Genomic DNA, 27,469 nt, shown 5'->3' with positions numbered 1-27,469 from the left:
CCTTTGATTTCAAAAGTTACCAAACTCCAAATTGCTAAAGTCACTGCGCGTCCCAAATGCCTGTGTTCATCTTGCTTTGCTTTGAAATGAACTTGAAAGTTCATTTTAGGCACCACACTCACAAACCACTACATGTTTTTCAAGTCAGAGGGGGGAAGAGAACTGTATTGAAAATTAAAACGTTAATAAAGCAGAATTTGCTGAACATTAACAAAGCAGATAAAGCATCAACAAAGCACAGTATGGGGCATTGAAAGAAAAGAGACAAACTACCAGAAACCCAGCAATCATGCTTCTAAATCTAGTAGCTGACACCCAAGTCAATACAAACAGCTTTATGTAAGCTTTCTGAGAAGATTTTTCACTTTCAGAATTGCAAAGAAACACCTCAACAATGCATTACTCTTGTACGTACTGTAATGCACTACACTTGTACATACCAGCACTACACTACTGATCGGGGATAAAAGAGGACCTCAGGTGGCAGAAAGTAGCAGCTGCAGATTATGTAACTGCAGCTTTCAAATCCCTCCTCATAATTCAGCTGATGTTAATTGCCATGTCCCATGGACTCATACCATGCTCATTGCTTAAGTAAAAAGGCGTGTTTTGTTACTCTTACTTAACAGATATGTGAGTTTGACCCTGAGGGCCCTTCTGTAACACTGTGCAAACAAATATAATATTTTACATACCTAAGAAAAAAAGAAAAAAAAAAATCAGGGCTTTTGGTCACTCCTATTTAAATCCCTGAATTAGATTTCAAGGTTGCTTTTTTTTTTTTTCAACTTTAGTTTGATGTCCTTAAAAAAGTCTGCTTAACCCATAATTAGGAATGCTTTACGCAGCCAAGATTCAGAGAGCAGCTCTGAATTTCTGCCTGAACCTTGGGGGTACATCAAATCAAGCAGCACCTTTGGGGCCACAAAGGTCCCTCCCTCCCTGTAAGCAGAGGACCCTGAACGTTTTCTGTATTCTGTTGCAGTGAGATAAATACGTGGGAGCTGCTCTCACCTGCACACTTAAGCTGCACCCAACTCCTTTCAGTAACATCAACTCCTGTTCAACTGAAGGGTGTGCCCAACTTCTGTTGAATAAGCTTGTAGCTGCAACACCCCTTTTAGAAATGGGAAATAAAAAAATCAGGTCCTTTTTAGCTCTAGAGTTTTGAGCTGCAGCTCCTGGGTCTGAGAGTGCTCTGCGACACTTGTGCCACTGCTTCTGAAGCTGAGCTTATCACACACAGAAATGTCTGAGTCGAGGGCTCAAAGTGGGAACATCTGTAAGAGGATTCTTGAGTCTCCACCCTGCTGAAGAATCCAGTACAATTACTCTCAAAAGTTGCTCTCTTACAAGATAGAGTCCTTGTTATTCTGAGGTACTCATTGTTAGGCTCCTGATGAAATGTCGTCTCTCTTCCTTTTTATTCCTGGAAACTTTAACTAAAGTGCACAGAATGCCAGGGAGGATGGAACTAGAAGTACAACAGAATACAAATTATTCGGAAGTCAGACTCATAAACTAGACCTTTTACGGCCAGAAAAAGTTCAAATATTCAGCAAATAAAACATGACTATTTCATACATTTTATTTTATCATGTCTCTGAATGTACAGTGAAAGATATCCACAAACATTTTAATTTCATAACATAGTACCTTTTGAAAGCTGAAATGACAAGAGTGGGATTAGAAAACAACAGGACTAGTCACACGCCCCTGCAGCAGGACCTGTTCTAGCACATTTCTTCCATAGTTTGAGACATAGCAATTGCGACTAAGAGGTGTACTGCACTGTTTTCTAAACCAGATACAAGAGAGTTAGGACAACACGCAAATTCAAGGACAAATCAAGCGTGGGTTTAGCTTTAGCCGTATACATACAGTCCACAGTCATAGTTTCTCCTAGTCGTTCTGAGAAAGTAATCCAAATGCTGACATATAATTGATACTTAGTATATTTGCATACAGTGGGATATGTGGACATTATGAGGTACAGATCCACCAACGTAACGTTACTCAAAGGAACAGAATATTTTAACTTTAGCTTTCGGGAAGGGGAGAACATTTCTAAATCCTGTGAAAACTGAAAATCCATTCAAGTGTGCACACTGATTTGGAAGAATACACACAGATGATGTATAGCCTGATCTATTACCACAACTTGTGCTTTGGTGTCTGACTTCTTGAGAAATGACCTGATTCTATTTTTATAATCGTTAAAAAAAAAAAAGAAGGTTTCAAGCTTTTATGTTTCTGAATACGATTTCCTGCATCTCACATGAATGTTCATGTTACAATGTATAATTGTAGAGTCGGCCTGTGGAAAATATTAAGTAATGTGGCAAGTTAATGTTATGTTTTGTACATGCTGTGGAAAGGCAGACCTGTGGCTGGACATAAGTCAGAGCTAGCATCAGTGCATGCAGCAAGAAGTGGGGTTACTCAGCACCACTGTGCACTGCTGGTGCCAGCACCAGCAGCTGATGCAGGCTGTGAGAAGGGAGAGACCAGGACTACTGGCATCTGCAAAAGAAAACTGCTGAAAGTGCAAGAAATAAAAATTACAATCAACTTTTGTCTCTTCACAGAAACCTTGTCATGGTAAGCAAGAGTTTTTAAATACATTCTTCTGCAGTGTGCCCGTGGGTCATAAACAATAGTTATTCAGAAATACTTTATCCTCTTTGTAAAAACATTGCAGTGTCTAATATTTTGTTAAAGCCTGTAAGAGTCACAACCTTTTCACCAATACTATAAATATCAATCTGCAAATTGTTCTATAAAACCAAATTTCTTTAAGAATAAAATACAGATTGGCAGCAGATTCAAGTCAAAAGTGCACACAGTTGTTTAAACATAGTTTTTGCATATTTTTGCACGTAATTTTTCCAAAGAGCTACCAGGAGAGGAAAGGGGTCACATCTGAAAAGGATAGGTCCATTTAACTCTGAAACAGTACAGTATAGGATACGTTCAATAAGATTGCAGAAGTTATTCCAAATCAAACTCCCACCCATGCCTGGATGCATACAAAACACGTCTGCCCCAGGTGGATACCAATTTATCAAAACGTTTGCAACTTCCCTCTCTTACAACGATGACAACTCATTAAAGAAGAGAGTCACCAACTATGACACAGAAGTTCGGTGTTGTACAGCATGGGAGTTCCTCCTTCTTAAACAATGTAGTCTTTTTGGCTGCTAGGTCAGTTTCAAACAACAAACCTTTGTTGGTCCCAGTGATATGTTATTCTCTCATTCTAGTTTGTTTGCTTAAAATATTTAGGAGTGCTCATATGAAAGTGGTGAATAAGCTCATAATTATGTCCATCTTTGTAAGATCCAAACCTAAGAAAAATATTCAACAAAGCAAAATCATCACAATAGGATTTAACTCACACAGTCAAGTCATGCATTTCTGTAGTATAATTAATATTTGTTCTTAATGTTCTAGATAGCTTTTTTTCAGAAATAGACCATAATCCTACTACATATAAATCATAGTCTATGTCAGCTAACTAGCTAGAGGTCTCTGAGGATGGAGACATTTAATTACACTGATTGGATTAATGCTCCAGGCACTCTATAAATGGAACTCCAGCTGACAAAGGTGAGGGGGGGTTTTATCCAGTAAAATCCTGCGCTCTTTAACTTTTTTCCACTGACTTCAGTGGAGATAGTGTTTTGTTCTCCACAGTATCCAAATACTCAGCTCTATGGTCAATATCACAGATTTTTATTTGAAAATTATGGTGAAAACTGTATTTTTTCATGCTGTATTTAAACCTGAAGATTTGGACTGCTGCCTACTACAGTAGATGGATTTGCAGAAGTAAAACGTAGTACTTCTGCAAAATATCAGTGCTAAGTAACATGTAGAAATAGTACCATTGTGCTTCAAATGTACTAAAATGGGAAAAGGTTAAACTTATTGCTAAAGATTACCATTTTTTTCTGCTTATAGGCAGCCATAAAGAAATCAGGAACAAAAAAATAGTCTGTGGTGAAATCAACTTTGAAAAATTTGAAAGTGTAATTCTAACTTTGGGCAAGTTTCATCATGTGCAAAAGACTAGGCAAAGCCCTGCTTCGGCAGGAAGCCAGTGACTGAGTGGTTAACAAAAAGTAAGTTCAACTGTTTGTGCATATAAAATATATATATTATATATATTCTGTATCGTGTAATGTAGAAATAAGTTAACTTAGTAAGTTCAACACTGTTGGAAATTGTCACTTTGTGGCAACATCTATCTCAAACCTCCTGACTCTATGCTGATATTTGATCCAAAATAAACACCTTTCTCCATGTTTCTTTGTTACGTAATGCCAGTAGAAAAATAACATCAGCTTAAAACCTGGTCCTTTTTTTTTCTGGACATATGTAACAAACTGCACTAGGCATTCTGTTTGACATTTTCATATGTTATATTCTATATTAAATACTTTTTGCATAAGTATTTTAACACATAAATTGTATTTTGTGTTCTAAATAGTAGAACATTTAAATCTACATCTAAATATTTTAAGGTCCTGATCCTCCAAGTGCTGAGAAGCATGGGAGATCTCTCATCATCTATAAGAAGAGTTACCACACCACTTGGCAAATATCCCTATCAAACAATCTCAGAAATTAATTATCTGGGTGAAATAAACATTACTTTCAATTTATGGTGCAATGCAGCAGACGGATTTTCCCAAGGCACATTCCAAGTTAATGGTAAAAATGGAATTACAAATCAGAAGTTATTGCCTCCTAATTTGGTACGGACCAGTACCTCCCACTTTGAGAACTACTTTGTTCCTGGATGTCATGTACATCATCCCCTTAACTTCTTAGGAGATATACTGACCTGGGATTGAAATGGATGTCCTCAGGAACTTGGCTGGGATCCGTAACAATTCTGTCATTATCAACATAGTTATCTAAATCATCTGGGATCCTAAATTTGGCCATTTGGACTTCTGAATCGCTTAAACCAGCGTGAGATATGCGGGCATAGCCCAACCTGTCAGATTCAAGAAGAGTTAGCTTGAAGAATAATTCAAAGCAGTCTCACCACATTCTTAAATCGTGTCACTTTTTCCCAATCTTATTATTTAACTTATCGATGTAACTTTTCATGTCAATGAATCTCACCTTCCAAAATCTTAACATGCTGCATAAACACACTCATCATAACACAATGTCGCAAGCAGAAAAACTGAGAAAGTTTTAGCGCTTGACAACAAAAATAAATTCTAGAGATAGGAAGTTAATCAGTTCTTCAGTTTTAAAACTTTTCAGTTTTAAAATCACAGTTTTAGCATATGCATATTCATGCAAATTCACCAACTTTACTGAAGAAATTCTGAAATTCAAGCATGAGCGACATGAGCCACTAATAAAATGAGATTGTAAATGTTGGGCTATTTCTACTCAATACAGTTACTTAAGACAGCCATCTAGTTTACCGGGTTTACTCCTGTTAACACTGCAGAATTTACATAGTTAGTTTGGAATAAGCTTAATTACATTCTGGAACATACATCACCAAGAGAATGATTTACAAGGAGCTTGGTATTTCCAAGACGTGGAGTGCATGGGTCCCAGCAGAGCAAAATGCTTCAATATGGGTTTACACAGTCAAGATTTCCACTAAATCCAGCATAAATCTTGGTTCGATTAGATCAGCATTTTGCTTGAACAAACCCTACAATCATAGTTTATAATTTGTATCTTCTGTGTCACATACAAATTAGGGCTTAGCCTTCACATTTTAGAGTGATGCTGCAAAGCCAGAGCTTGGATCTTGGAGAAAAAAAAAGTATTTTTATGTTACCGAAGCAGTTTAGGTCTGAAGGCTTTTGATACAGAAGGATGAAACTCTAACGCTGCCTTTGCTAATTATATTTGGAAGTACACCAATTATTTTTGAGATCAGTGTTTCACATTATTTCATAAGATACCTAACTCTCCATACACATTTGTTAAGGGACGTAAGACTCTTACACAATTACCTACAGCAAGGTCTAAAATTTATTGTCATAAAGATATTTAAAGCAAATTTCTAAATGTTCCTCTTTAACATACCTTATTACTCCTCGATACATAATATAGCTACACCACCTGTCACGATCTGTATTATCAATATCCTATGAGTGAAAGAAAAAAAGAAGTCAAATAAGACAGCTCTCCTTATGTTTAGGCTTTAAATCAGCTACAGAACCAATGTATAAACCTGGTGTAGAAAAGTGTTTTGCCTAAAATGCAATAGCAAGGTAAAAAATCCACTATGCTAGACACAAACAGATCAGACTTCATTACACCTCCTGACAGAGAGCCAAACTGCAGAACTGTTTTAAAACAAAACAATCACAGAACTAGAGGTTGGAAGGGACCTTTTGGGGTCACCATTCACAACTGTATGCTCAAAGCAACTTCGAGCAAGTTACTCAGGACCTTATGCAGCCAAGCTTTTAAGATCTCCAAGGACAGAGATTTAACAAATTCTCTGGGCCCCTCTTCTCATGCTTGACAGTCCTCACTGTGATTTTTTCTTCTACCATCTTATTGACATTTCTCTCATGGTAGTTGGAGCCCACTGCCTCTTATCTTTTCACCACATAAATCCATCTTCTCTACAGCATTTCATGAGGCAGCTGAAGACTGTCTCTGAAAATCTGTGTGCATCTTCTTGTGTGTCTAAGTTACCACACTGCAACATTAAAATGAATGTTTAAATATACATTATCTCTCACTGTTGAAAGAATCACTACTTTTATATTACCTGGACATTTCCATTTTTTATTAGTTCAGTATAATCTCTGGATCCAGGAGCTGAAGTGATGTATCCTAGGAATACAATTTGCTTAGAGCTAGTCTTCAACAACTTGGAAACGGCTATGGCCTGAAGTTTTCTGTCCAAGTCCTCTCTGAAAGGATTGGGAAAGACTTTAACATACATATATTTAAGCCCAGATTCTGTCTGGTATATCATAGCACACCAGAAATGAGTCTGACACCTTTTTTATTCCCCAGTATTAGAGAATATGGAAGTTAACAGCAAGCTTGACGATTCCAAATGATCACCATGTTGAATAAAAGCCACGTGGTAGTGGTGGATGTAATCACGGCTCTCTTCCTAACCATTATACAAGCAGCTTTTTCTATTACTGTTTTGTTTTTTAATACCTATCTCATTACTAGGAAATGTGAGTGTAAGTTCTTTTGGTTACCTGAGGCTGTGTCACTGCCTGCACTTGAAATGTAGTTGTGCTAGTACAGACTGTCTGCTGCATAACAAAGAGTTTGTACGCCTACAAAACCTTTTACTTTTCTGATGGACAGATCATGGTAAAAAGTAGTCTTAAAATCTAAGTCACGTGATTTATGAGACATAACTTAAGAGCTGTGTCATCCCATTAACACTTAGAATATTTGCCAGGTATTCTCCATCTTTTTAACAAGATTTACCCAGCAGTTCCAACATGACCAAAAGTGACAGTGTAAGCAGAGCCTGGTAGCATGAATACTGCACTGAAATCCAGTTCCTGTCCTTGGATTTGTCATTATGCAAAGATGCTTCTCTTTCCGTGATTCTGCACTTTGAACAGTTGCACAAAGCATATTCTCTTCTGTATTTTGGTAGACTGGGCTACATAGCATTGAGACAGCAAGTTGAGAAGACAGGGGCTGAAATACCGTGCTTTTAAATAGCAGTCTTCTGAGTGGGCCAAATGCGTAAGAGAGAAGGAGCAGATGGAGAGGAGATAAAGACCATTTCAGGAAGCCTGACTTATGTATACGTAAAGTTGTCTGCTCAGCTAGCTGCTCCTTCTAGACATGCCTCTCGAGAAGATGGGTTCTTTTAAAGGACACCAATGACATATTCCCACATTTTAGAAACAGTCTTAAAAAAATCCCCAGTTATCTAGTATCTTAGTTTACGTCATTCTAAGCAGCAATGACAGATGAAAAACAAGCAGTTGTATATGGCATTTAATTATAAAATCCATTAATCTCAAAACACAATCTAATTTGTCCTTGTTTCCCATGTGTCTCCTCCTATTTTCTCCTTCATCTTTATCTTAGCTCTCTGTGAGAGGGGAATACAGAGCTATTTTCTTATGCTTTGACAAATAGTTTCTCAGAGAGGCAAGTCTAATCATCTGTGTGAAGCACAAAATGGAATTTCTTTGTAGACTTCAGATTGGGAGTGGTTCCTGACAATTATATATGCTTAGTAAAAGGGGATCTATAAACTATTTGCATGCTTGCAGCACAGCTTCTACAAAAGGAAAAGGAAGGAGGAAGCTTGTTATGGGATAACGAGAATTCCTACTGCTTTCTGAGCAGCTTCTTTGTGTATTATACTCTGTACCCAATCCATAAATTTGTCTCTCTGTAAATTAAAACAAATTAAAAATAAATGACAAACATAATTTTAGATATTGCAACAAATAGGAAATACAACTACGTGGAGCATCACAAAACTATCCCTTATTAATATTCATTACACAGTAACTCAGACATTGCTTTAAAGTAAAGAACTGAAAGATATCCCTTAGTCTTTTTCATCACATATTTGAGTTACTGATATAATAATTCTTTATTTCAGAATCCAGAGGTCAGCTTTTATATTTCCAGTTTCATATAGTCAGAAAGACACTGAATGTATATTTTTGTTGTTTAGACACTGTTCTTTCTTGGAGGCATCAGAATTGTTACTTTTTATTTTAATAAACATCAGTTGTCCATTCATGCTAGCTATCCATAACTATCTGCACTCAGTGTGGAATATAATGGATGCAGAAAGTCAGAAGGATGCTCTCATGGCCTGAGATGTATCGGTAGCCCTGTTCCTGTTTTTGCAGAACAGTATTTTTTTCATATCTCTGTTAACCTGGATATTAAGCTCAGCCAAGTTTTGCATGACAAATTCATCCCCTAAAAAAAAGCTTTAGAATTTCTAACTGCTAGTTAGATCACAGTATTTCTTCCAATGTGTATTGCTAGAACCAGCACCACAGCAGATTTTAAAGAATACAAAAGAAACCCCAGAAGTTGATGACAATTATGATTAACTTAGAACAACATACGTAACAGGAAATAAATAGAATACCCACTCTTCATTTCCAAAGTGAGCAACAACAAAATCAACCAGCTTCCCAGTGAAATTGACAGTCATGGAGATGGCAGGTGCAATCTCTCCCTCTGGAGATGGAAGAAGGTGGTGGGTAGATTTTACAATGGGATACCTTGACAGTGCCATAATGCTACATGAAAAGAGGGAAAGAGTTACTTTTTCTAACTCACAAGCATCGCTAATCTGAGCTAAGCAGATAAATGTGACCAAAATAATTCAAACCATCTCTAGAGGATTTTTCTGAACTTAGATTTGTTTTTGTCTAAAATATTACTTAATCACACATCTAAAAAAAAAAAAAATAATCAAATTCATTCTAACCCCAAAATAAATTGGTAACAAAGGTGATATGAGTAGGTCATAAATAGTGCAGGAAAAAAAAAATCGCATTTAGTACCACATAAAGATACAGGCTCTTGAAGAGGAAAGTTACTGAATTCTTCTCACATACAGGAAGAATAAGGTAGCCATTGCAACTTCACTACAAGTTCCACTTACCACAGAGATCTGCAAATCCCCCTAAAAAGCCACCACATTATAAGCCACTATTTTCCAGACTGCAGAAATATTCAGATATCCAACTGGTAGTTGGCCAAGAACACAAAAGTTCTGGTCAAACAGGCACGTGCCTTTCTATGTCCATTTCCCACCATATTTCCCAAGCTGAATTTAATGAATTCAAAATTTGTAGTTACTCCAAGTGCAGTTACATTTTCCAACTGCTATCACATGTTGAAGGCTGAAATCTGAAGTTCTCAGAGCTGACAAGAAAAGGGAATCAGAAACATAATCTGAAATGCCATACTTCCAAATCCAACTTCCAAACTTCCATTAAGGGCCAGGATGCCATACTCTGCATCACCAATACCGAGGCAGCTTGCAGGCACAGGCACCAAGAACTGATCACTTTTAACAAACAGAAAACCTGATCTGCATCGCGTTGTAAGGCTAGGGAGTCAGAACATGTTCTTAAAGACAAGCTCCAGCAAGTGATTATGGTGATTACTATTTCAATTACTCTTTGTCTGTGTTCTAGTGGAGTATTTATTTTCATGTACTGTCACTGTGCACGTAAAGGTGACTCACCCCCAAGTATGATCTCTTGTGCTTGGACCAAAATCTGTGTAAAATCCTAGTCTTTCTCCAAGCCACATTGTTGGATCATTGTTCCCAATAAACGGTTTAGAGGCATCACTCTCCAGAATAGTGATGAAATCCGCACCTAAAATGAGGGGAAAAAAAAAGAAATCTTTACAAATTTATAACTACAACCTACAAACACAAATCATAAACGACTACAGAATGCACTTATTTCCCTTTTGATTACACAGGGATGGACACAAGTCCTTCAGGAGTCAATTGGGGCCAGTCTTACGCCAGCAACAAACTGGTGCCCGCAATTCCAGTTGCCACAGGCTACACAGCCTCTGATGGAGATATCCTCGTGCCTGGATGCCAGAGCTCCTCCCTGCCACATAACCAGACACACAAGATTGCACTGTACAGCTGGCCTGCACATATGTAGTGTGGTGCATTTCAAAAGCATTTAGGTATTCTGTACGTACACAGATTAACAGCACAGTAGGGTGTCTACTGCTTTCAACTTAATGAACAAGCACTGCACAGTACATCTGCATTTACCTTCATCTGCCAAATCTTACTCCATTCCAAAGGCTCGTGTGCAAGAGGAAGCAGGCTGCTGCTGCCCAAACAATTCATTAGCCTGCAGCAACTTGGCACTGGCACACAAGCATGGCAACAGAAGGGTTCCCAGCTCCAGTGAACTGCAGACTACCCACAGCCATCTCACTTTCTCAGGGCACTGATGTCCCTCCATGTTTACATACTGAGGTGTTGTCTTGCCACCGGACAGGTTCTCCTACAGATTTAGCTGCCAGGAAGACATCTGGTCCTGAAGGAACCCAGCAGCTAGAAAAGGCCTGCCCATGCCTGAAGGAAGGTTACCTATCATTATTTCATTTGTGCAAAGCATTTCTGTATAGATAAGTGATTCATTAGCAATATAAGATAACAACACAGCAAAAATCAAACAAACAAAAAAAATACAGATAGTGAAGTGTTTCCACCAACCAAAAACCTCTTTAAATCTAAGAAAAAATGACTGCCACTGTAAATAGCTTTTTAACTGAAGTGATTGAACTGGAACAGCTCACAAATTCAGGAGAAAACCATGTAAGAACATGGTTTTTAATGTTCTTAAATTAATGTAAGAACAGAGTCAGCCAACTAGATGTTCTTGCTTCTTTCTGTTTCTTCATACGTAGCCTCTAACATATAAATTAAGTGGGAAAAAAGTTACCTGTCTGATTGAGCAAATTAGCTGATCCTTCCAAATTAGACCATCCTTCATTGTCATACGCAAATCTAAAAGGCCAGATCATAGCAGAGAAGTCTCTTTTTGGAACCTCAAAAAATAAAATGCAAAAAAAAGTTAATTATGATTTGACTTCCATGTACATTTACAGTCATCAATATCAGATACATGGTGCCATAAAAGACACCCAAGAGGAGATATTTTAACCAATATATTTTCTGAATAATCTGTCAAGATTATGAAAGTCTATAGGTATTTATTAGAAAAATCTGTGCTGTTATTATGATGAGAAAAGTCACTGTAGTTACAATGAATTTGTACAAGTATCATTAAATATATAGATATGAAAAAGACCAAGAATATTGTCATCTTTCTCAGATTAACTACCCATTTTCTGTACTACAATCCTCAATGAGTTTTAAAAAGAAAGCCAACTGTATGCGCGCACACATACTTTCTACTCAGCTCTCATCATCTTTTCTGCACCTTTTCCTGCATTTGTCATCAGAGACTTCTCTAAGAAAGAAATTACCAACAGGAAAACATGTCAAGAGCAAGCTTCAAATAACTATTTCTGGATTACCACCAAGAAAAAACAAGTTTAATTCATAATTGCAACCACTTGCATCAAAAATTTAATTTTACAATAGCAAAGTCATGGAATAGAAAGGTAAATTTATGTCTGATAAAAACAGCTCTAATTTTGAGTTAAAATTACTAACTATGTAAACAACAGCTTCAGACAACTTATAAGTAACTTAATTGCTAAACTTTGTGAGCATGAAGCATCTGAATTGTTAATGTCTCTGCAATACTCGATTTTTTACTAGATAGGAAACTGAAATCTTCTGATTTTTATCCAACTTCCTTAATTAGCCTAATCTAGGTCAACCAACTTGTCAGAGAGGTTCAGTTCAGACTTACACATACAAATACGGAAACAAAGAGTACCTTCAGCTGGAAAGGGCCTCAGGAATTTGTCCGGGCATACCTCTCTGATGCAAGATCAAGCTGCTAATGGTATTGACCAGTCCAGTTTTGAATATAATTAAAATAAACTAATTTATAAAAGTAGTATTCAAATCAAGTGTATGAGGCAAGAATCTCTCAGCTTTCTAGAACGTTTTTATTTCCTTCATAGCAGCACAACAAACCTCCAAAGACCCAAACGTTTCCTGTATTCAGCATGAATTCACAATGCAAACTTCTTGCATATTCATTTCTGAATTACTGCTGCTGAAAATTTGGATACTGCTATAAAGACAACCAACAAACCAAAGATATCACAAGCACATTTCACTGTATATTTGAAAGTTACCATCTTCACAAACACGCTACTCACCCCTTGGCCCAACTTCTTCTCATAAGCTTTATAACGCAGACCCAATCCTAGCAAACCAACACCAACAAACAGCCACAAGACTTGAAAGAGAGAAACACAGAAAAGTTTATTTTAAAGCAAGAGGAAATAAAGTTCTCATTGCAGTTAAAAAGAACTGGATATACGGTCATTCTAAGGTGTGCTACTCATAGGATGGGGAAAGTATAGATTTAAATTTCCACACATGACAGTGATAACACCATTCCAACGTCGTGTACTAAAGAATATCGGTATGTGTGCACATACACACTTCCATTCTCCAAATCAGCAGACACAATACACCAACACTGCCTGGAATATTTGTGTAAAAAACATACCTACCGAAGAAGACATTATAGGAGATAACAGCATCATGTAAACTTTCCAGTGTTTCCCTCATAGTGCTCCAGATATGCATCTATAGCATGCATCTTTTATTTTGCATTAACATAATGTGTGGAATAAAATTTAGTTTACTTCACAAGCCACTAGATGTCAGAAAGATATGATCCCTGCCAGACCTCCAGGGCAGTTCTTGTATAAGTACCCGTATTGATGGGTTTTTGGAAAGGCACTGTGGCTTCACACAATGCAAATTCAGAGCTTTCCCATTGCTCCTGTAGCCTTCCAAATAACCACGGTGGACACTTAGGAGCTGTCAGTGTTTGGCACATTGCAATTTGATGAAAAAACTCCTCTGCAGTTCTTTTGTTTATACGGTGGCATACAGAATCTACAATGACTTCAGTAACCCCAGTTTATTCTTTCATCGAATCTTTAAACAGACGTGTAATTATTTTTATGCGAGTTTACTGGAACAACTTTGTCAGATTTAAATAAATTTCACTGTGGATGATGTCAGAAGGACGGACATGCTGTTTGTATTAGTAAATGTTAAGCAACTTCATAGTCTGTCAGATGCAAAGGTGCTTAAAGGGGAAGCTGAGAAAAAAATACAAGTCTGAGCATGATGGGGAAATGCAGAACTTACTTTAAAATACTGTCTGTGACAAAGCAGAGCCTTTGCTCAGCTAATTTTCTGAGATTTCAACAGTATGTACTCATTTTTGTGGAATGTTTTTAGTGTAGTAATGTTTAAACCACTTGCACTGGTGCTCACATTTCCTCTAATACACAAATGTGCTTTGATATTCTTCTGGCCCTTGAGTATTTAGGGCAAACAGCTTCACAAAGCTTTCAGAAACAGCCCTGTAAAGCAGGAAAGCACTATTGCCTCCAATGTCCAAACAAGGCCAAATGAGGCTCACAGATGATAGACAATTTGATCCAAAATCACAGAAGAAAAAAAAGATACAGGAGCATGAACATTTAGCATCCTGATCTCTGTGGGGTTATCATGCCCTAGCCACTAGCCATTTTTTTCTTTTACTAAATTTTACAGTATCAATAGAGCAGAAAAATGCTGTATGATTTCTCTTTTTTTTAAAAAAAAAAAAAAAAAAAAGTTAATAATGGAAACAAATCTGAAGTTTAAATAATCATAGCCAAATACTTGAAAGCATCACTTGGATGAATTCCAGAGGTTTAAAATCCAAAATGAAATTAAAATATTTTAGTTTCTTTTCAAAACCTAAGAAAAGAAAATCAGACCTGAAACATACTATCTGGAAACTTGACAGGCAGATGACAGAAGTTTCACGACAGGCCTGGTCTGAACACACAGCCAGGAATCAGGGTGGTCATTCACCATCAGCTCTGCAGGACTCCCACAGAAGGGCAGTCATGTCAAATAGCAGCTCCATCCACATCCCACCCCTTTGCCAGCCAGCTAACACAGCTCTTTGAAGGGCTGACATGCCCAAATCAACATACTGAATGGGCTGGCAAGTCTTTCTTCTGTGTACACATGCAATAGATCTCACGATACAAAGAGACTGGAACCTGGGCAATACCAACCTCAGCTCTGGCTCTAGAACCAGCACCAAATCCCACCTTTCTAAAACATCTGAGCAAAGCACTGCACTGCTGTACTCTTCTTCCTCAGGCAGTGTCCTTAGAGTCATGGATGAGAGGGAGAAAAATTATACTTACAGAGTTTAATATATTTTTCACTCCTTTTGAACAGCGGCTTTTGGTTGCTTTTCACTTCAAAAATGGAGCTAAGGTCTTTCTTGGATCCTGTTAGAAAGTCTAGCCCAATGCATAACATAATAAAACCTGTAAAAATATGTCATTAGTTGTTTTTTTTTTTTCATAGAGTTTTAGCATATTAAACATTGCTCATATATGCATCATTTATAAACTCCCAGCTGCTGCGTTACATTCAACCTTACAGCTTCACCAACAGAGGCAATTCAGTCAGCACCCAAACAGACAAATGCCATACCAAATGTAGTAATGCAGGCAACACGAGATTAATTGATAGAAAAAAATCTAACTTATCATTGTCAGTATTCACCTCACCTATCCCTGCAGCACTTCGACATTAATAGTGTTAATTTACATTGTAGCATTTGCTGCCACAAGCACCGCTCCCAACAAAATCGGCTTGTGACATTACGCATGGCACTAATGACAAATATTTCCAAAATGTTATTTCAAAGCAGTAACACCGCAGGAAGGATTCAAAGCTAAAAGAGGATTTAAAACTCCACTGAACACCTATCCTACACAAAACATTATTCCACAGAACATTTAGCCAGCTAACACAAAGGCTGATTTTAACAGCACTGCAGTACAGTTTCGTGGTTCTAGGCCAAAAAGGCTGGCGCACAGCGGGCAGGACATGCTAAGTACTTCCAGGCTCCCACTGACAGCTCCAGCTCTCAGATCAGCCCAGTGCTTTTAAAGTTTTCCAGAATTAATCCAGACAAGAGCATTTAAGTAACACTTATATATTACAATTCTTGCAGCAACAGCTTGATGAAATATAAAGATATTTATTGTTGATTCTAGATGCCTGTTAACTCTGCAAGTTAACTGCTTTGTCACCAAGATAACAGTAACATGTTTTTATCCAGGCACTCCAAGAGCAACTGCTCAACAGTTCATTCGGACACAGTGTAAGCAGACTGCAGCAGGACGGGAGGCAGCATCTTGTATTCTTTTCCTCCACAGCCAAGAGAAGTGGCTGTGCTTTTTAAGAACAGACAACTAAGCCCACTTATACATTTTAAAAGCTAGTTAGGCTTCAGGGCACTAACTGTTGCAATGCACCGTGATGGTATATTTTCTTTTCCATAGGTAGTGCAGACTAATATTACAACCTCTTATTCCATCCCTTATGAGCTACAGCATTCCATTACCTGCAAAGAAAATGTGGGAGCCTAACAAACTGGCTTAGAGCTCTGCTGGGAAAGGTCTACATCCTCAATACCTGTTTGTTGTAATTAACTATAGAAGTCATGTTTTATTTCAGAGTTAGAGCTGAAGATAACATAACTGTTCCTCGTTATTTCCTTACTGCCCTTACTTGCTATGTTAGGTGTAAAAGTTTGCAAACCAGGAAGCCGGGTCTAGTCTAATGAAGAAGGGGGAACAAACAAACCTTTCTCAAGGGGAAACTACTTCAAAGGCATTCAAGTCAATGGACAAGCAGGGCTCCAACCCCGAGCATTAGGGTACATCACAGTGAAGTAGCACAGAAGTTTTGAACAGAACGATCTTACTTTCATCGTCACTTCTCCCAGTGCAGTTCCCTACCCAGACTGCGGCAAGAGAAAGGCAGGATATTGGACAGGAGGAGAAAGCAAGAAACAACACTTGCACCTGAAAGAAAGCAGAAGAAAACAAGCAGTTTGCCAGAAAGGCAGGCTGTAAGGGAAGAAGCACAGCAATAAATACTTAGCCTCACAGTATAATTTGTGTATCTTTGACAGCTACGAGATGCCATCAAAAAGCCAGAAATTGGATTCTCAGATTGAATAAGCTCATGTAGTGCCATCAGCTGAGAGAGGGTCAGCTCACCAGTTTCTTTCAGCCAAAGAGAAAGTTAAGGAAGGCCATCTCTGTGTTACTATCCCATGATCCAGCCAGGTGACTTAATCATCAGTGTATTCAAAGGAAGTGACAGAGAGAGATTTTGTGTAATAGCTTTTCTTTTGTCAAAGCATTATTCAAGAAACATTTGACATTTCTCTACCATGTGCTTTCTTCCTATAACTCCAAAAAATAAAATGAAATGAACTGAGGCAACCTTTTCTACAGACTACCCAGATTGCTTTCAGAACACAGAAAACTGCAACAAATGTAATGGAGCACTCCTCAGAACACAACAATCTGAAACTGGAGTGATTGCTGTAACACGTGAAGGACTACACACAAACTAGGAACCTGGACTGACGGAAAGGGGTTGCAAAGGCACTTCTGAAATCTGAAACCACTGAAGCAACAAGTCAAACTCGGCATTCCTTAATCCTTTCGAAACAAAATATAGGATGATGTGTCACATTCTCAAATGTGCCATACACCTAGTCCAAGACAACGTTTAGCATTGTCTCAGTATGATTGGTGAAATATGCTACTGAAACACATTCATACCTTTTTAAAAAGTTATTTTGGAGACAAAACCAGAAAGGGTTGGTTTCCCTTCTACCTCCCCACCTTCGTCAAGGGAACATTTTGCTAAAACCTTTATATTTGCTCACCTCAGTTCTTCCTCATTGGCAAATACCTGACAATTTCCTTTCTTCTCCCATCCCCCTCCTGTTTCTCTGCACATTTCTGACACTGCAGGACTATCAACGTTCCTCCAAACTTGCTGGTATGTCCACACAGCATAAGGTACTGTTACAGGGAAACGAAGCCCAGGTCTCAGCTGCAGCCTAGCTAGATCAGCAGGATGCTGTACTTAGGTCCTCAGAGCAGGACTAATTAATGCACTGAATTACATTACTGGCAACATTTCACAGCCTTCCTAAACCTGAGTTTCCAGCGACCCCATTGTTACCTGAGGTACCAAACCGCTATCAAAGGCAGCTAGCACACAGGTGCAGTCACACCCTGAACTGCAGAGCAGCCTTATTTTTAGGGTGACTGATTAACACATTTCTTCCTCAAACGTCTACTTAGTTATCAGACTTCCTTTTCACTTTTTCATTTTCCCTCAACTAAATTCCATCTTCTGCCCACATTTTAAACTATTTCTGACAGTAAGAAACAAAAACCCACTGCTTATTTCTTTTCTTTTTGTGTGCGCGCGCGTTTTGTTTGTTTTTCATGACTCAATAATTTTCTCATAGAAACTCTTACTTTAGTAAATCAAACAGGAGCCGAGCATTTAGAAAAACTATACACTAGGTACATTTTAAACATCTGAGGCTAAAACAAGCATATTACTAGTAGTTCATAGTCATGAATGTACCTAAAAGAAGATGGGAGCTTTCTCTGGCATAAATTCCTCCAGGAACAAATTTATAAGCTGTACACCATACACAGAAGAATAATTCAAGAACATAGGCAAACATGGCTGCACTCATGGCTTTTGCAGGATGCAGACAGCTAACAAAGTGTCCAGCCAGCTGAGGCCACACACACATCGTAAAGACAGCAAGAATGTTGCCTGCAACAGCAGCACTCCAGGTCTGTAAATACAGGAGACCAGCTGCAGACGCTATACCTGTAAAGGGATAGAAAAGAACAGTGAGTCAGTCAGCTATATTATCTGCCCTCTTCTTTTAAACATTCTCTCTAGGAAAGATATTTAAAAGAAAAAATGAGTCTGTGAAATATAACTGTGCTTTGCAGACATGAGAACTGTACCACTAGAAGGACAGTTATTCCCAAAAGCCAAAACCAGCCTCTCACTTTTCTCAGAGTTCTTTTCAAGTTTGCTTCTTGAGCTGCCAACAGTGCAGCAAAAAAACTGCAAAGAAACATCACCAAGAGCCGTATTACAATTTGAATACAGATCTCTGAAGCCTAACACCTGCATCTAAAGGTAAATTATTAGGGCAAACAATAGTTCAAGCATTGCCAAACTCTTGTGTCTTTACTGAGACTTTTCCAATGTTTGATATTTGATTTTGGCTCCCACAGAGAAGTAGTCCTAAGAGAAATGCAGTTTGCATTAAATTCCTTGTTTTAAGGCTGCAGAGAATAATTTGTTAGTTCTTGAATGCTCTAAAAGACAAGGTGAATGAGAGAAAAGCAAATCATAATGCGTCACATCCTTTGGAATCCATATGTTGGGTCCCAATTATTACTAAACCTTTGTAGAAAGTACTGCTTTGTCTTCTTGATAAAAAGATCCAAAAGCAATAAGCTAAAATAGCTAAGAAAGAAAAAAAAAAAAAGCAGACTCAAAAAAAAAAAAAAAAAATTTATACCAGTAAATTTCTCTTAGAGGGGCTTAAAAATTACAACAAACTGCATCCGTGCTGGGAAAGTATAGAAAAAAACACTTCTCCACCAGTCAAGAGCATAATAATTTCCATCTCTGACTTGTTCCACGGCATATCTATTCCTTCCAACTGAAAATGATGTCTAGATCCAGCATTCGGATTCTCCCTTTTCCCATCACCCAAGACCTGCTGTATGCAGACTGATTCACAAATACAGTACTTCAGCACAACTGATTCAATGTTCATATTATTTTGCTGCCTGGAGACCTCGGCAGCTAAGTAAGCAGGCTGCAAGCTTGCCTTTAGGTGAACTGCTCTTTATTCTACAAGGCAGCGAGTATGCTACAGGCAGTGACAGAGAAAAGCAAGCTCTGATTAACGACTGACTTCTCTGACAAGCAGCATAGAGTGCAAGGGCATGACTATAAGGAATAAGGAAAAATTCTGTTCCAGATTTGCTCCTACCTATAAGAAACCAGGCAAAATTGGCAACAGAAGACCAACTCCAAAATGAAAGCATCAGTCCATGAGCCAGGCCCAACAGAACTGTACCTCTGATACAAAGAAAAAAAGGAAAAGAAATTGTGCATTACTATAATTTTATAAACACCTGACATTCAAAAAGAAGCTTTTAGACATACAAGTGAGGATGGTTGGTATTATTCTATAATCCTTTCATTTTAAATAGTTCTCAATTTCAGCACAAAATACCTTCATCTCACACCCTGCTACATTAGTTCCCCTTTACTGGTTGTAAAAAGCATCCAGAAAATAATGGCAGTTTATCATAGTGTATAAGCAAGCTGTGTTCAGCAGCAGAAGCTTATCACTGAAGTACTGGGTACAAAAGGAAAAAAAATAAAAAAAATCCCTCAGATCAAGTGAGAGGGAGGAATCCCCCCTCTGAACAGAAGCATTTTCTTCACTTCAAATAGGAACCCTGCAGCATCTAACATTGCTCACAATCTTGAGCAGCTCTTGTGAGTGCTGATTCCAAACTATGAACTATCTCACCTGCAGCTACACAGAGTTGATTATCAGAATAACTAATCTATTCTCTTTCTAGATTTTGGAACATGAGGGAGCAATTCACAGCATTAAAACTATATTCTTAATGCCTAAAACTTCTAGAGAGGCATATTCTTTAATATTGCACACTTCTTGTTCTGTTGTTGTTGTTTTGGGGTTTTTATCTGCACACATCTCCAAAGTGTATTATTTTGTACAACTTTTTCAGTTAAGACAACAGCTAAATTCATTTACTGCCTGTTGTATATACACCTCATTCATAAGCCCTTCGACTTTAGTCCTAATTTAAAAATAATTTTGCAGGGTGGCAGATCAGGTTTTATTATTGTTGAAATAAAAATCATTCTGGAATATAGAACATTTAAGATTTTTTTTCTTTATATGCAATGCTGAGAAATATCTGAAAACAAGAAGGAATAAGAAGGAAAATGAAGGAAAGGACTGAGTGAATACTCCTAGGCCTCTATCCACAAGCCCTCTGCATGAAGTCCCTTCTGTTCTATACAGATTTTTATACCATCATCCTCTCCCTAGTAACAAAGCTCCTTCCAATAATGCATGGTAATTTAATGCATAAGTAATTTAACATGTCTGTCCTTTTCCTTTAGGCAAAAATAAGCAAAGTTAATTGATCTGGTTGAGTTTTAATTTGTCACCCACTATGGCATTGGGTTTTGATTACTGTTTTGTTCAAATCATTAAAAACAAAAAACAAAAACAGGCACTCACCCATATGGATTAGGATCTGGACCTCTGTGTGGATGCCCACTTACTGCCCATCTAGAAATTAGCGAGACCTCGCCAAATATCCACACAGTGAGAAACATGAGGCTGCCAAAAGCAATTCCTGACAAAAGCCAATGAGGCTGGGAAACAGTCTCTCTAACTCCACTCCCAGTATTGTTTGCTTCTTGTTTCCTCTTGTCTCCACCTAGATTAAGAATAGGAATATAGCTCAGCAAAGTGTCAAATAAAAGTAAAAAGGGTTATCGAGAAAAAGCAATAGCCAAGATTACAAAATTACCAGAATAAATTACTGGCTCAAACACAAAAGCTAACTTATCTGATCATCCATGAAAATTGATAAGAGAAAAAATCTCCTAGAAAGAGAAAATATTTGTCAGGAAAAGCTACTGACCTTACGTGTACAAAAATGGCAACCTGCTCATATGACTCATATGATTATCCTTCATGCTACTGGGATTTAAATTGTTAAATTGGCTTTGGAAATCAGCAGAACAGTTATGAGAATTCATTCAGAGGACTCTGTTCTCTGAAACTCTAAGCTCCGATAAGAACAAAACCCGACACTTCCATAGAAGCCAGAAAACTCCCTTCCTTCTCTTCTCCTTTTTCCACGCACTTGAGATCATCTAAGGAGATGATCACTTGAGACTCACCTAAGGAGAAAGCAGTGCCTTTAGTTGCATAGACATTCTTTTGTCACCTACGAATAAGAGATTCCCTTCCTAATTTCCTGCAGTAGATTCCCTTCCTAAATTATTATGAAAGTGGAGGCTTAGTTTGTGTCATGCAATACAAGTCTACAAACAATACACATGATGACAACTTATACCCACTTACACATAGACAAGGTTTTACCTTTCAATTAATTCATTCAGGTTACACTGAGAAGGAAGGCACTTCTGAGGATTTAACATGAGCTGCCCTAACTAACCAAGCCAGCCTTGCTGTCTTCCTTGGCAATGCTACCTTCACAGTTTTAAAGAAAGCATTTAGCCCATGACAGTCCCAACTGCTGTATAACTGGCCAGACACTCCAAGAACTCGAGCAAATTTTGAACAGGGAAATTAGCACACTCTTCTATTATTTTTTTAATGATTATTTTCCCACATCAGCTGTTCTTTTAATTTGTCTTGTCTCTGTCAAAGAAAACACATTGGCAGAGAAACTGAAACAGCAGACTGAATTAAGAAAATAACAGTGACATGACAGATGTTTTCTGTTGGAGAAAGGGTAATCCATTCTGGGTTTATATATCTAATATTTCTCTTATAGGTCTCTTATTTCTTTGTTTGTTTTACTGCTGCATTATTGATACTGCAATTAGTTGGTATTTCCAACTTACTACAGCTTGTATGAATTGTGACACTGATTCTGCCATGTTAGGGGAAGATGAAAGCACTGTTGTTTGTAAAGTCTACACTGCTTGTGCATCTGATCTACAAACAGACAGCTGAGGAAAAAAATGAAGGAAAAAAGGGAACACATGGATACTTTTCCTTTAGGATGTTTTCATAACTGCTTTCTTTGCTACAATGCCCTTACCTGAATAGATTCGCTCCACCACTGCTATACAACCAAGTGTCAGTATAATTGTGTTGGCAGCTTGTGAGCTCCAGACTGGGTTCAGTGATGTATACCAGATGCGAAGAACAAGGAGCATTATCTTGCCCAGTATGAAGCCCCATATCCTGATGAACCTATAAGAATCAGTTGTAGAATACTGATGCATTTGAGGGTAAAAAAGATCTTATTTTTTGAGGGAAAAAGAAAGCCCACACCTTTTCAGATGGAGAGATGTCATTTATCATGCCATCAGTATAAAAAGAAATACCTTTGCAAACTGTTTCCTGACCACCACGTTACTGTTTGAACCAGCAATGAGGAAGAAACACCTGCAGACAAGATGAGGAGTCTTATCGGAGCATTCGGTGCCTGGTACGATGCTAAGCTGCCTACAAACAAAGACAGACACACAAACAAGTTCCTTTAATGGGCAGCAGAGATCAGGTAATAAGGACTTCCTGTGCATTAGTTCAATCTTGTTTGTAACTTGAATGGCTACACCACTCATCGGAGAACATGTGGCACTACATACTTTTAAACAAACCAAAGAAAGGTTTGGATAGGCACTGGGTGTCTGTGACATTATAGCAGTTACCACAAAAAAATAATAAAAAAAAAAAATATTCTCCAAGACCCCAGTGACGTCTTAATTTAAATACTTATGGTCAAGTATCTAAGCAGACAGATATTCCAGAACCAAGCTCTTGCACAAAAACCATGCACAGAAATCAAAAGCCATAAAACTTGATGTTTATCCTTTTTAGAAAGGAGCAGCCACCATACATTGCATAAGGATTATTAGAGCAACAAAATTAGAGTCTTACTGGTGCAAAAAAGACATTCTATGGCCCAGAATCCTGCTTCAGAGCCAGCAGCAGCAGCCTGTTCCATCTTGTTACTGAGAACTGTGACTCCTCCAGCCCCTGAAGGAGAGGCTGCGTGTGCATCTCCCCCATTTCCTGAGGCACAATGACCTCACCTTTATCGGCAGTTTCAAACTCAGCTAGCAGGTTTGCAATCCAAGTGAGTGTGGGTCATGCACATTCTCATAACCTCTCAGTCAGTGTGTTAAATTCTGGCCCGGTGACAACATTTGACTAGCAGCAAACAGCAGGAGAAGCAATGCAACTTGCTAGCAGCCATTTGCTAAGAAAGTATGAGTCAAACATCATGAGGCATTAAGCAAGGAAGGGTAGAAATGGAGCTGCTGATCCTGGCAATGCATGCTGGAATCCTCCAACTGTCTATTTCCGCATTCTGCTTACAGCAAAAGATGCAGAACCAAGAGTAAAGATGTCAAAATGAAATGGCCAAGAGTAGTGAATGACGTGCTTGCATGAACTTCAGCACAGGTTGCGTGTACAATGCACACAGATTTATTTTGCTATGTTGTGCTGAAATCCACAACTGCCTCTTCAAATCTTTTGTCATTTGTGCTAGCTGGATTAACGCTAGCATGGGACTGCAACGCTTACATTGCACACACCTTGGGCTGCTCAGCAAGTACACCCAAAACGTACATACATCTATCCAAACATGTAAGTCCACTCCATGTGTTACCTGAAGACATAGATTCAAATGGACGCTACCAGAAGGTCTGTTTGTTGTTGTGTTGTGTTTTTTAAATAGAACACAAAGTCAAGTAGCGTGAAAGGATACAGAAATCAAAAGATAAGCTTCAGAGAAAATCTTCCTGAAAAGATGAAAAGAAAGTGAGCAATAATGTTGGATAAAGGAAAGTCTTTATCATTAAAAAAAAAAAAAAAAAAAAAAAAACACCTCCTAAATATTCTGGTAAAGAGTGAGAATTACCACTAGCTGCTAAACTCATTGCTAAGGACAAAGAGGGTGAAGAACATGCTTTTATGTCTTCCCCAAATACTGACTCTCACTGTAGAGCAACAGGAAAGGTGAATACAGTACAGCAGAGCTGATAGAGAATATGGTGTTGAGTTGCCAAGGGCAATATTAGGAGTGTTTGGGAGATGGAAACAGCAGGAGGACATGGTCTCTGTGGGCTTCAGATACCCTAGGCAGGAGTGAAAGGGAGATCTCATCTGCATATAGCAATGCTCAGGTTAGTTCTGCCTGAGAATGCTCACAGCTTCAGCCTCCCCACGCTCTGGAGTCCTCCCACAACAGTCTCCACCAACACATCCTTTCCCCAGATAATTACCAAAGGCACTAGCTTCTTGTTCAGAGTTGGTATCATCAGGAGCCCCTGATGCAGGTAAGCAAACATATAAACCAGCAGACTACACACCACTGCTCTTTATTTAGCAGAATGAGAATTACACTCACTTAAGCAATTTCGGTCTCTTTTGGCAAAGTGAACTAGTAAGAGCAGCAAGATGATCTGAATGACTAATCTTAAATAAACACAGCAGATTTTGCATTACTGTGATATCTGAAGGAATGCAGAGTGCAATTTGAAATGCTTACACGTTGCTACTAGGCTCTAAAAGCAGATTTTGTAGAAAGCAATGCACTGAGCACTGCTGCAGAAAGGTGAAACATAAGACTGCTCACTGAAAAGCTTATTAAAAACATAACTAAAAAAAGTATTAGGACGGATAAGATGGAAAGAGCAGAAAATGAAAATAACATGGTGAAATTACTCTACATCTGAACTGATGACACCAATAAGCTGTGTTCTATTCTAGCAAATTTCTAGAGATAAGAAATGGGAATTCTCAGAAAATAAAGAAAGTCACGCGGAGAGGGTATATAAAATCATCCTGTTCTGTCTTCTACCAGTAAAGGAGGAAAATCATACGGAAAGAAATTCTCTGGTTATCATCTTATATTGATAAATGACAACTCAGGAACTGCTGCTTCAGAAAGAGGCAAGACATCACTTAGCAGCAGCATTTTCCCTCTATGCAGGATGGATACCCTCATCTCCTCTGAGTTCATCCAGGTGTTGCAAACTCATTAGCAATAACCTGCTTCTGAACTTGGAGGTAGCTGCCAAATCTTCTCCCAACAAACTTCCAGAATATCAACAAGAGATAAGACTTGTGCTAGTCTGCTGAAGACAAAAGAGGGAATCCCAGCAAGTCTTGGCTGAGGAAGGGGCATGTGCAATGGGTTGTGAGGAAGTTGTATCTTAAATTTAACATCAAATGTTCTTCTGCCTGTGCAACTGATGGAATATAAGAGTCATTTCACACTCAGGATGAGCCTGTAACCCCAGCAATACGCTACAGGCACATAGATGCATTTAATGAAGAAAAAATATATATAATTCCAGAGCTTCAAAAGTAAATGTATTAAAGAACATTTCACTTGCAGCATTACATTTATATTACATAGCCCCAAGCTGTTCTGTAACACCTCATCTCCAGCCATTGTCAGAGCCACAGAACTGCTATACAAAAAGCACCTGCTCTGCTCTTCTCCATGCAATATTGACAACTTTTTCCTGTTGGGCATGACTTGTACTAATTTAAAAGCCTCTAGAAATACAAGTGAAATGAGATTTGCCTTGAATTATGCAGTACAGGTCTAAAAGCCAACATAATGGATGCAAACAATATTCCTCTGGCCATATCCACAGGCTCAAGAACAAAAAAAAAAAAAAAAAAAAAAGAAATGCACAAGTTTGTGAGAGCAAGAACTTCTTATTCCCGTGTCTTTCCAAAATCCTCTGAGTCCTGAGGCAATTTGCCATGTTTACTGTTATGCCTTGATAAGAAGATGGAATCTGTAAGTCACTGCAGTGCATACTTACCAACCGTAGTCAGTCTCAGAAGGGCCAGGATGTACTTGTTGTTAGCCAGCCTCCAAAAAGGACCGATTATCAAGAGTACTGGAGAAAAGAAGGCAACTGCAAAAACTTCTAGACCCGTGAGCGCCAGCGTCTGAAGGGGGAAGTAATAGATCATCGGTGGCAGAGCATGGTAAAGGGACCATGAAATGTAGCCTTCAAAATAAAGAAAAAATACATTGTACGTTTTCTACAGCAAGGCTTCCTGGAGATTACTAAAAATATAAAACATCATATAAATATCATATTACTAAAAATACCATCGTTGATCCACTCCCAAGGGGCGATCTCAAGAGCGCCCCGGAGCCCCCGGCTCCCCTCAGCCCCGCCGCGCCCCCCTCGGGGCGCGCCGCCTGCTCCGGGCAGCCCCCGGCGCTGCCCTCCGCGGCCGTGAGGGGGGGAGGCTCGCCCCGGCCCCGCCGCCACCTACCGAGGAGGCTCTCGGAGACAGCGGCCCTCCACAGGGCGCCCATCGCCTCGCCTCGCCGGGGGCTTCGGCCCCTCCTCGCCCGGGAGCCGAGCGCCCGGATCGCCTCAGCGCGGCCGCCTCAGCCGGCACGAGGCTGGCGGGCACCGGGGGCCACAGCGACGCCTGCCGGAGTGCCCTCTCCTTCCCCTTCACCTTTCCCTCCCGTGCTGCTGAAGGAGAGCACTGACCCACACCACAGCCCCCAGGGTGGCTCTGAAGCTGGGCAAGCCCCAGCAGAGGTGCAGCTGGAGGTGCTCAGGGTGGCCCGGCATGTGCCGAGGTGGCGCCGTGGTGAGGGGATGGCAGGGTCAGCATGATGTGAGGAGATGTTCGCTTAAACCAGGAGTTCCTTCATAGAAGTCACGCTTTGCGAGTTAGAAAAGGACGGCCCAAATTTATTCTTCACTGCTCGGTGACAAGAAAGCGTGAGCAGATCTTGCCTCAGCACTGAAGGAACATTCACCCACCAGCAAGCACGAAAACAAGCAAAGGATTGGCATTCTCTGGGGAAAGCTGGAGGTGACTCACTTGCTGCTTGCATAAATACAAGGTTGATCACCCCTTAATACACTGGGGGTGTCAGTGGTGTCTCCCAATTAGCACTGTGCCCACCTGAATGAAATATCCCCAGACTAAGGGCTCCTGATAAGAAATACTGTCTGCAGAAATCATCTCAGCATTTAGCTTGCTGAGGTTTCTGGGTTGAGGCTGAAGCCACAGTAGTTGTCAATTTTAGAAGAAACCCTCTGTTATACAAGCCTAGCCATGAT

The 27,469-nt window shown here is 39.1% G+C and overlaps 1 protein-coding gene across 3 annotated transcripts; it reads right to left on the bottom strand.

Moving 5' to 3' along the window:
• Positions 1-1,570: 1,570 nt before the first annotated feature.
• CWH43 (cell wall biogenesis 43 C-terminal homolog) lies at positions 1,571-27,109 on the bottom strand. 3 transcript variants are annotated; one of them, XM_084517378.1, is made up of 16 exons: positions 26,888-27,109; positions 26,195-26,386; positions 22,730-22,850; positions 22,441-22,595; positions 20,880-21,081; positions 19,587-19,675; positions 18,143-18,397; positions 14,872-14,997; positions 12,802-12,881; positions 11,445-11,550; positions 10,211-10,346; positions 9,105-9,254; positions 6,767-6,911; positions 6,070-6,131; positions 4,850-5,005; positions 1,571-3,347 (listed from the first exon to the last, which is right to left on the bottom strand). In XM_084517378.1, exons 2-16 carry the CDS (start codon positions 26,346-26,348, stop codon positions 3,260-3,262), a joined length of 2,025 nt encoding a protein of 674 aa, XP_084373504.1. In that variant the 5' UTR covers positions 26,349-26,386; positions 26,888-27,109; the 3' UTR covers positions 1,571-3,259. The 3 variants fall into 3 exon arrangements, with proteins under 3 accessions (XP_084373504.1, XP_084373503.1, XP_084373505.1); XM_084517377.1 differs by lacking the exon at positions 26,888-27,109 and adding an exon at positions 26,661-26,758; XM_084517379.1 differs by lacking the exon at positions 26,888-27,109 and adding an exon at positions 26,491-26,512.
• Between the last annotated feature and the right edge of the window lie 360 nt (positions 27,110-27,469).

This window comes from Aythya ferina (genome assembly GCF_964211825.1).
Source record: "Aythya ferina genome assembly, chromosome: 4".
Lineage (NCBI taxonomy): Eukaryota > Metazoa > Chordata > Aves > Anseriformes > Anatidae > Aythya > Aythya ferina.
The sequence above is the reverse complement of the archived record's forward strand: the minus strand, read 5'-3'. Positions and strand labels throughout refer to the sequence as shown.

Excerpts from the sequence above, each read along its gene's own strand:
- CWH43 (XM_084517377.1), bottom strand. The coding sequence starts at position 26,703 with ATGGGCGCCCTGTGGAGGGCCGCTGTCTCCGAGAGCCTCCTCG. Across the intron at positions 26,387-26,660 it reads TGTCTCCGAGAGCCTCCTCG|GCTACATTTCATGGTCCCTT; the intron begins GTAGGTGGCGGC and ends TTTATTTTGAAG. Across the intron at positions 11,551-12,801 it reads AGAAGAAGTTGGGCCAAGGG|GTTCCAAAAAGAGACTTCTC; the intron begins GTGAGTAGCGTG and ends TTATTTTTTGAG.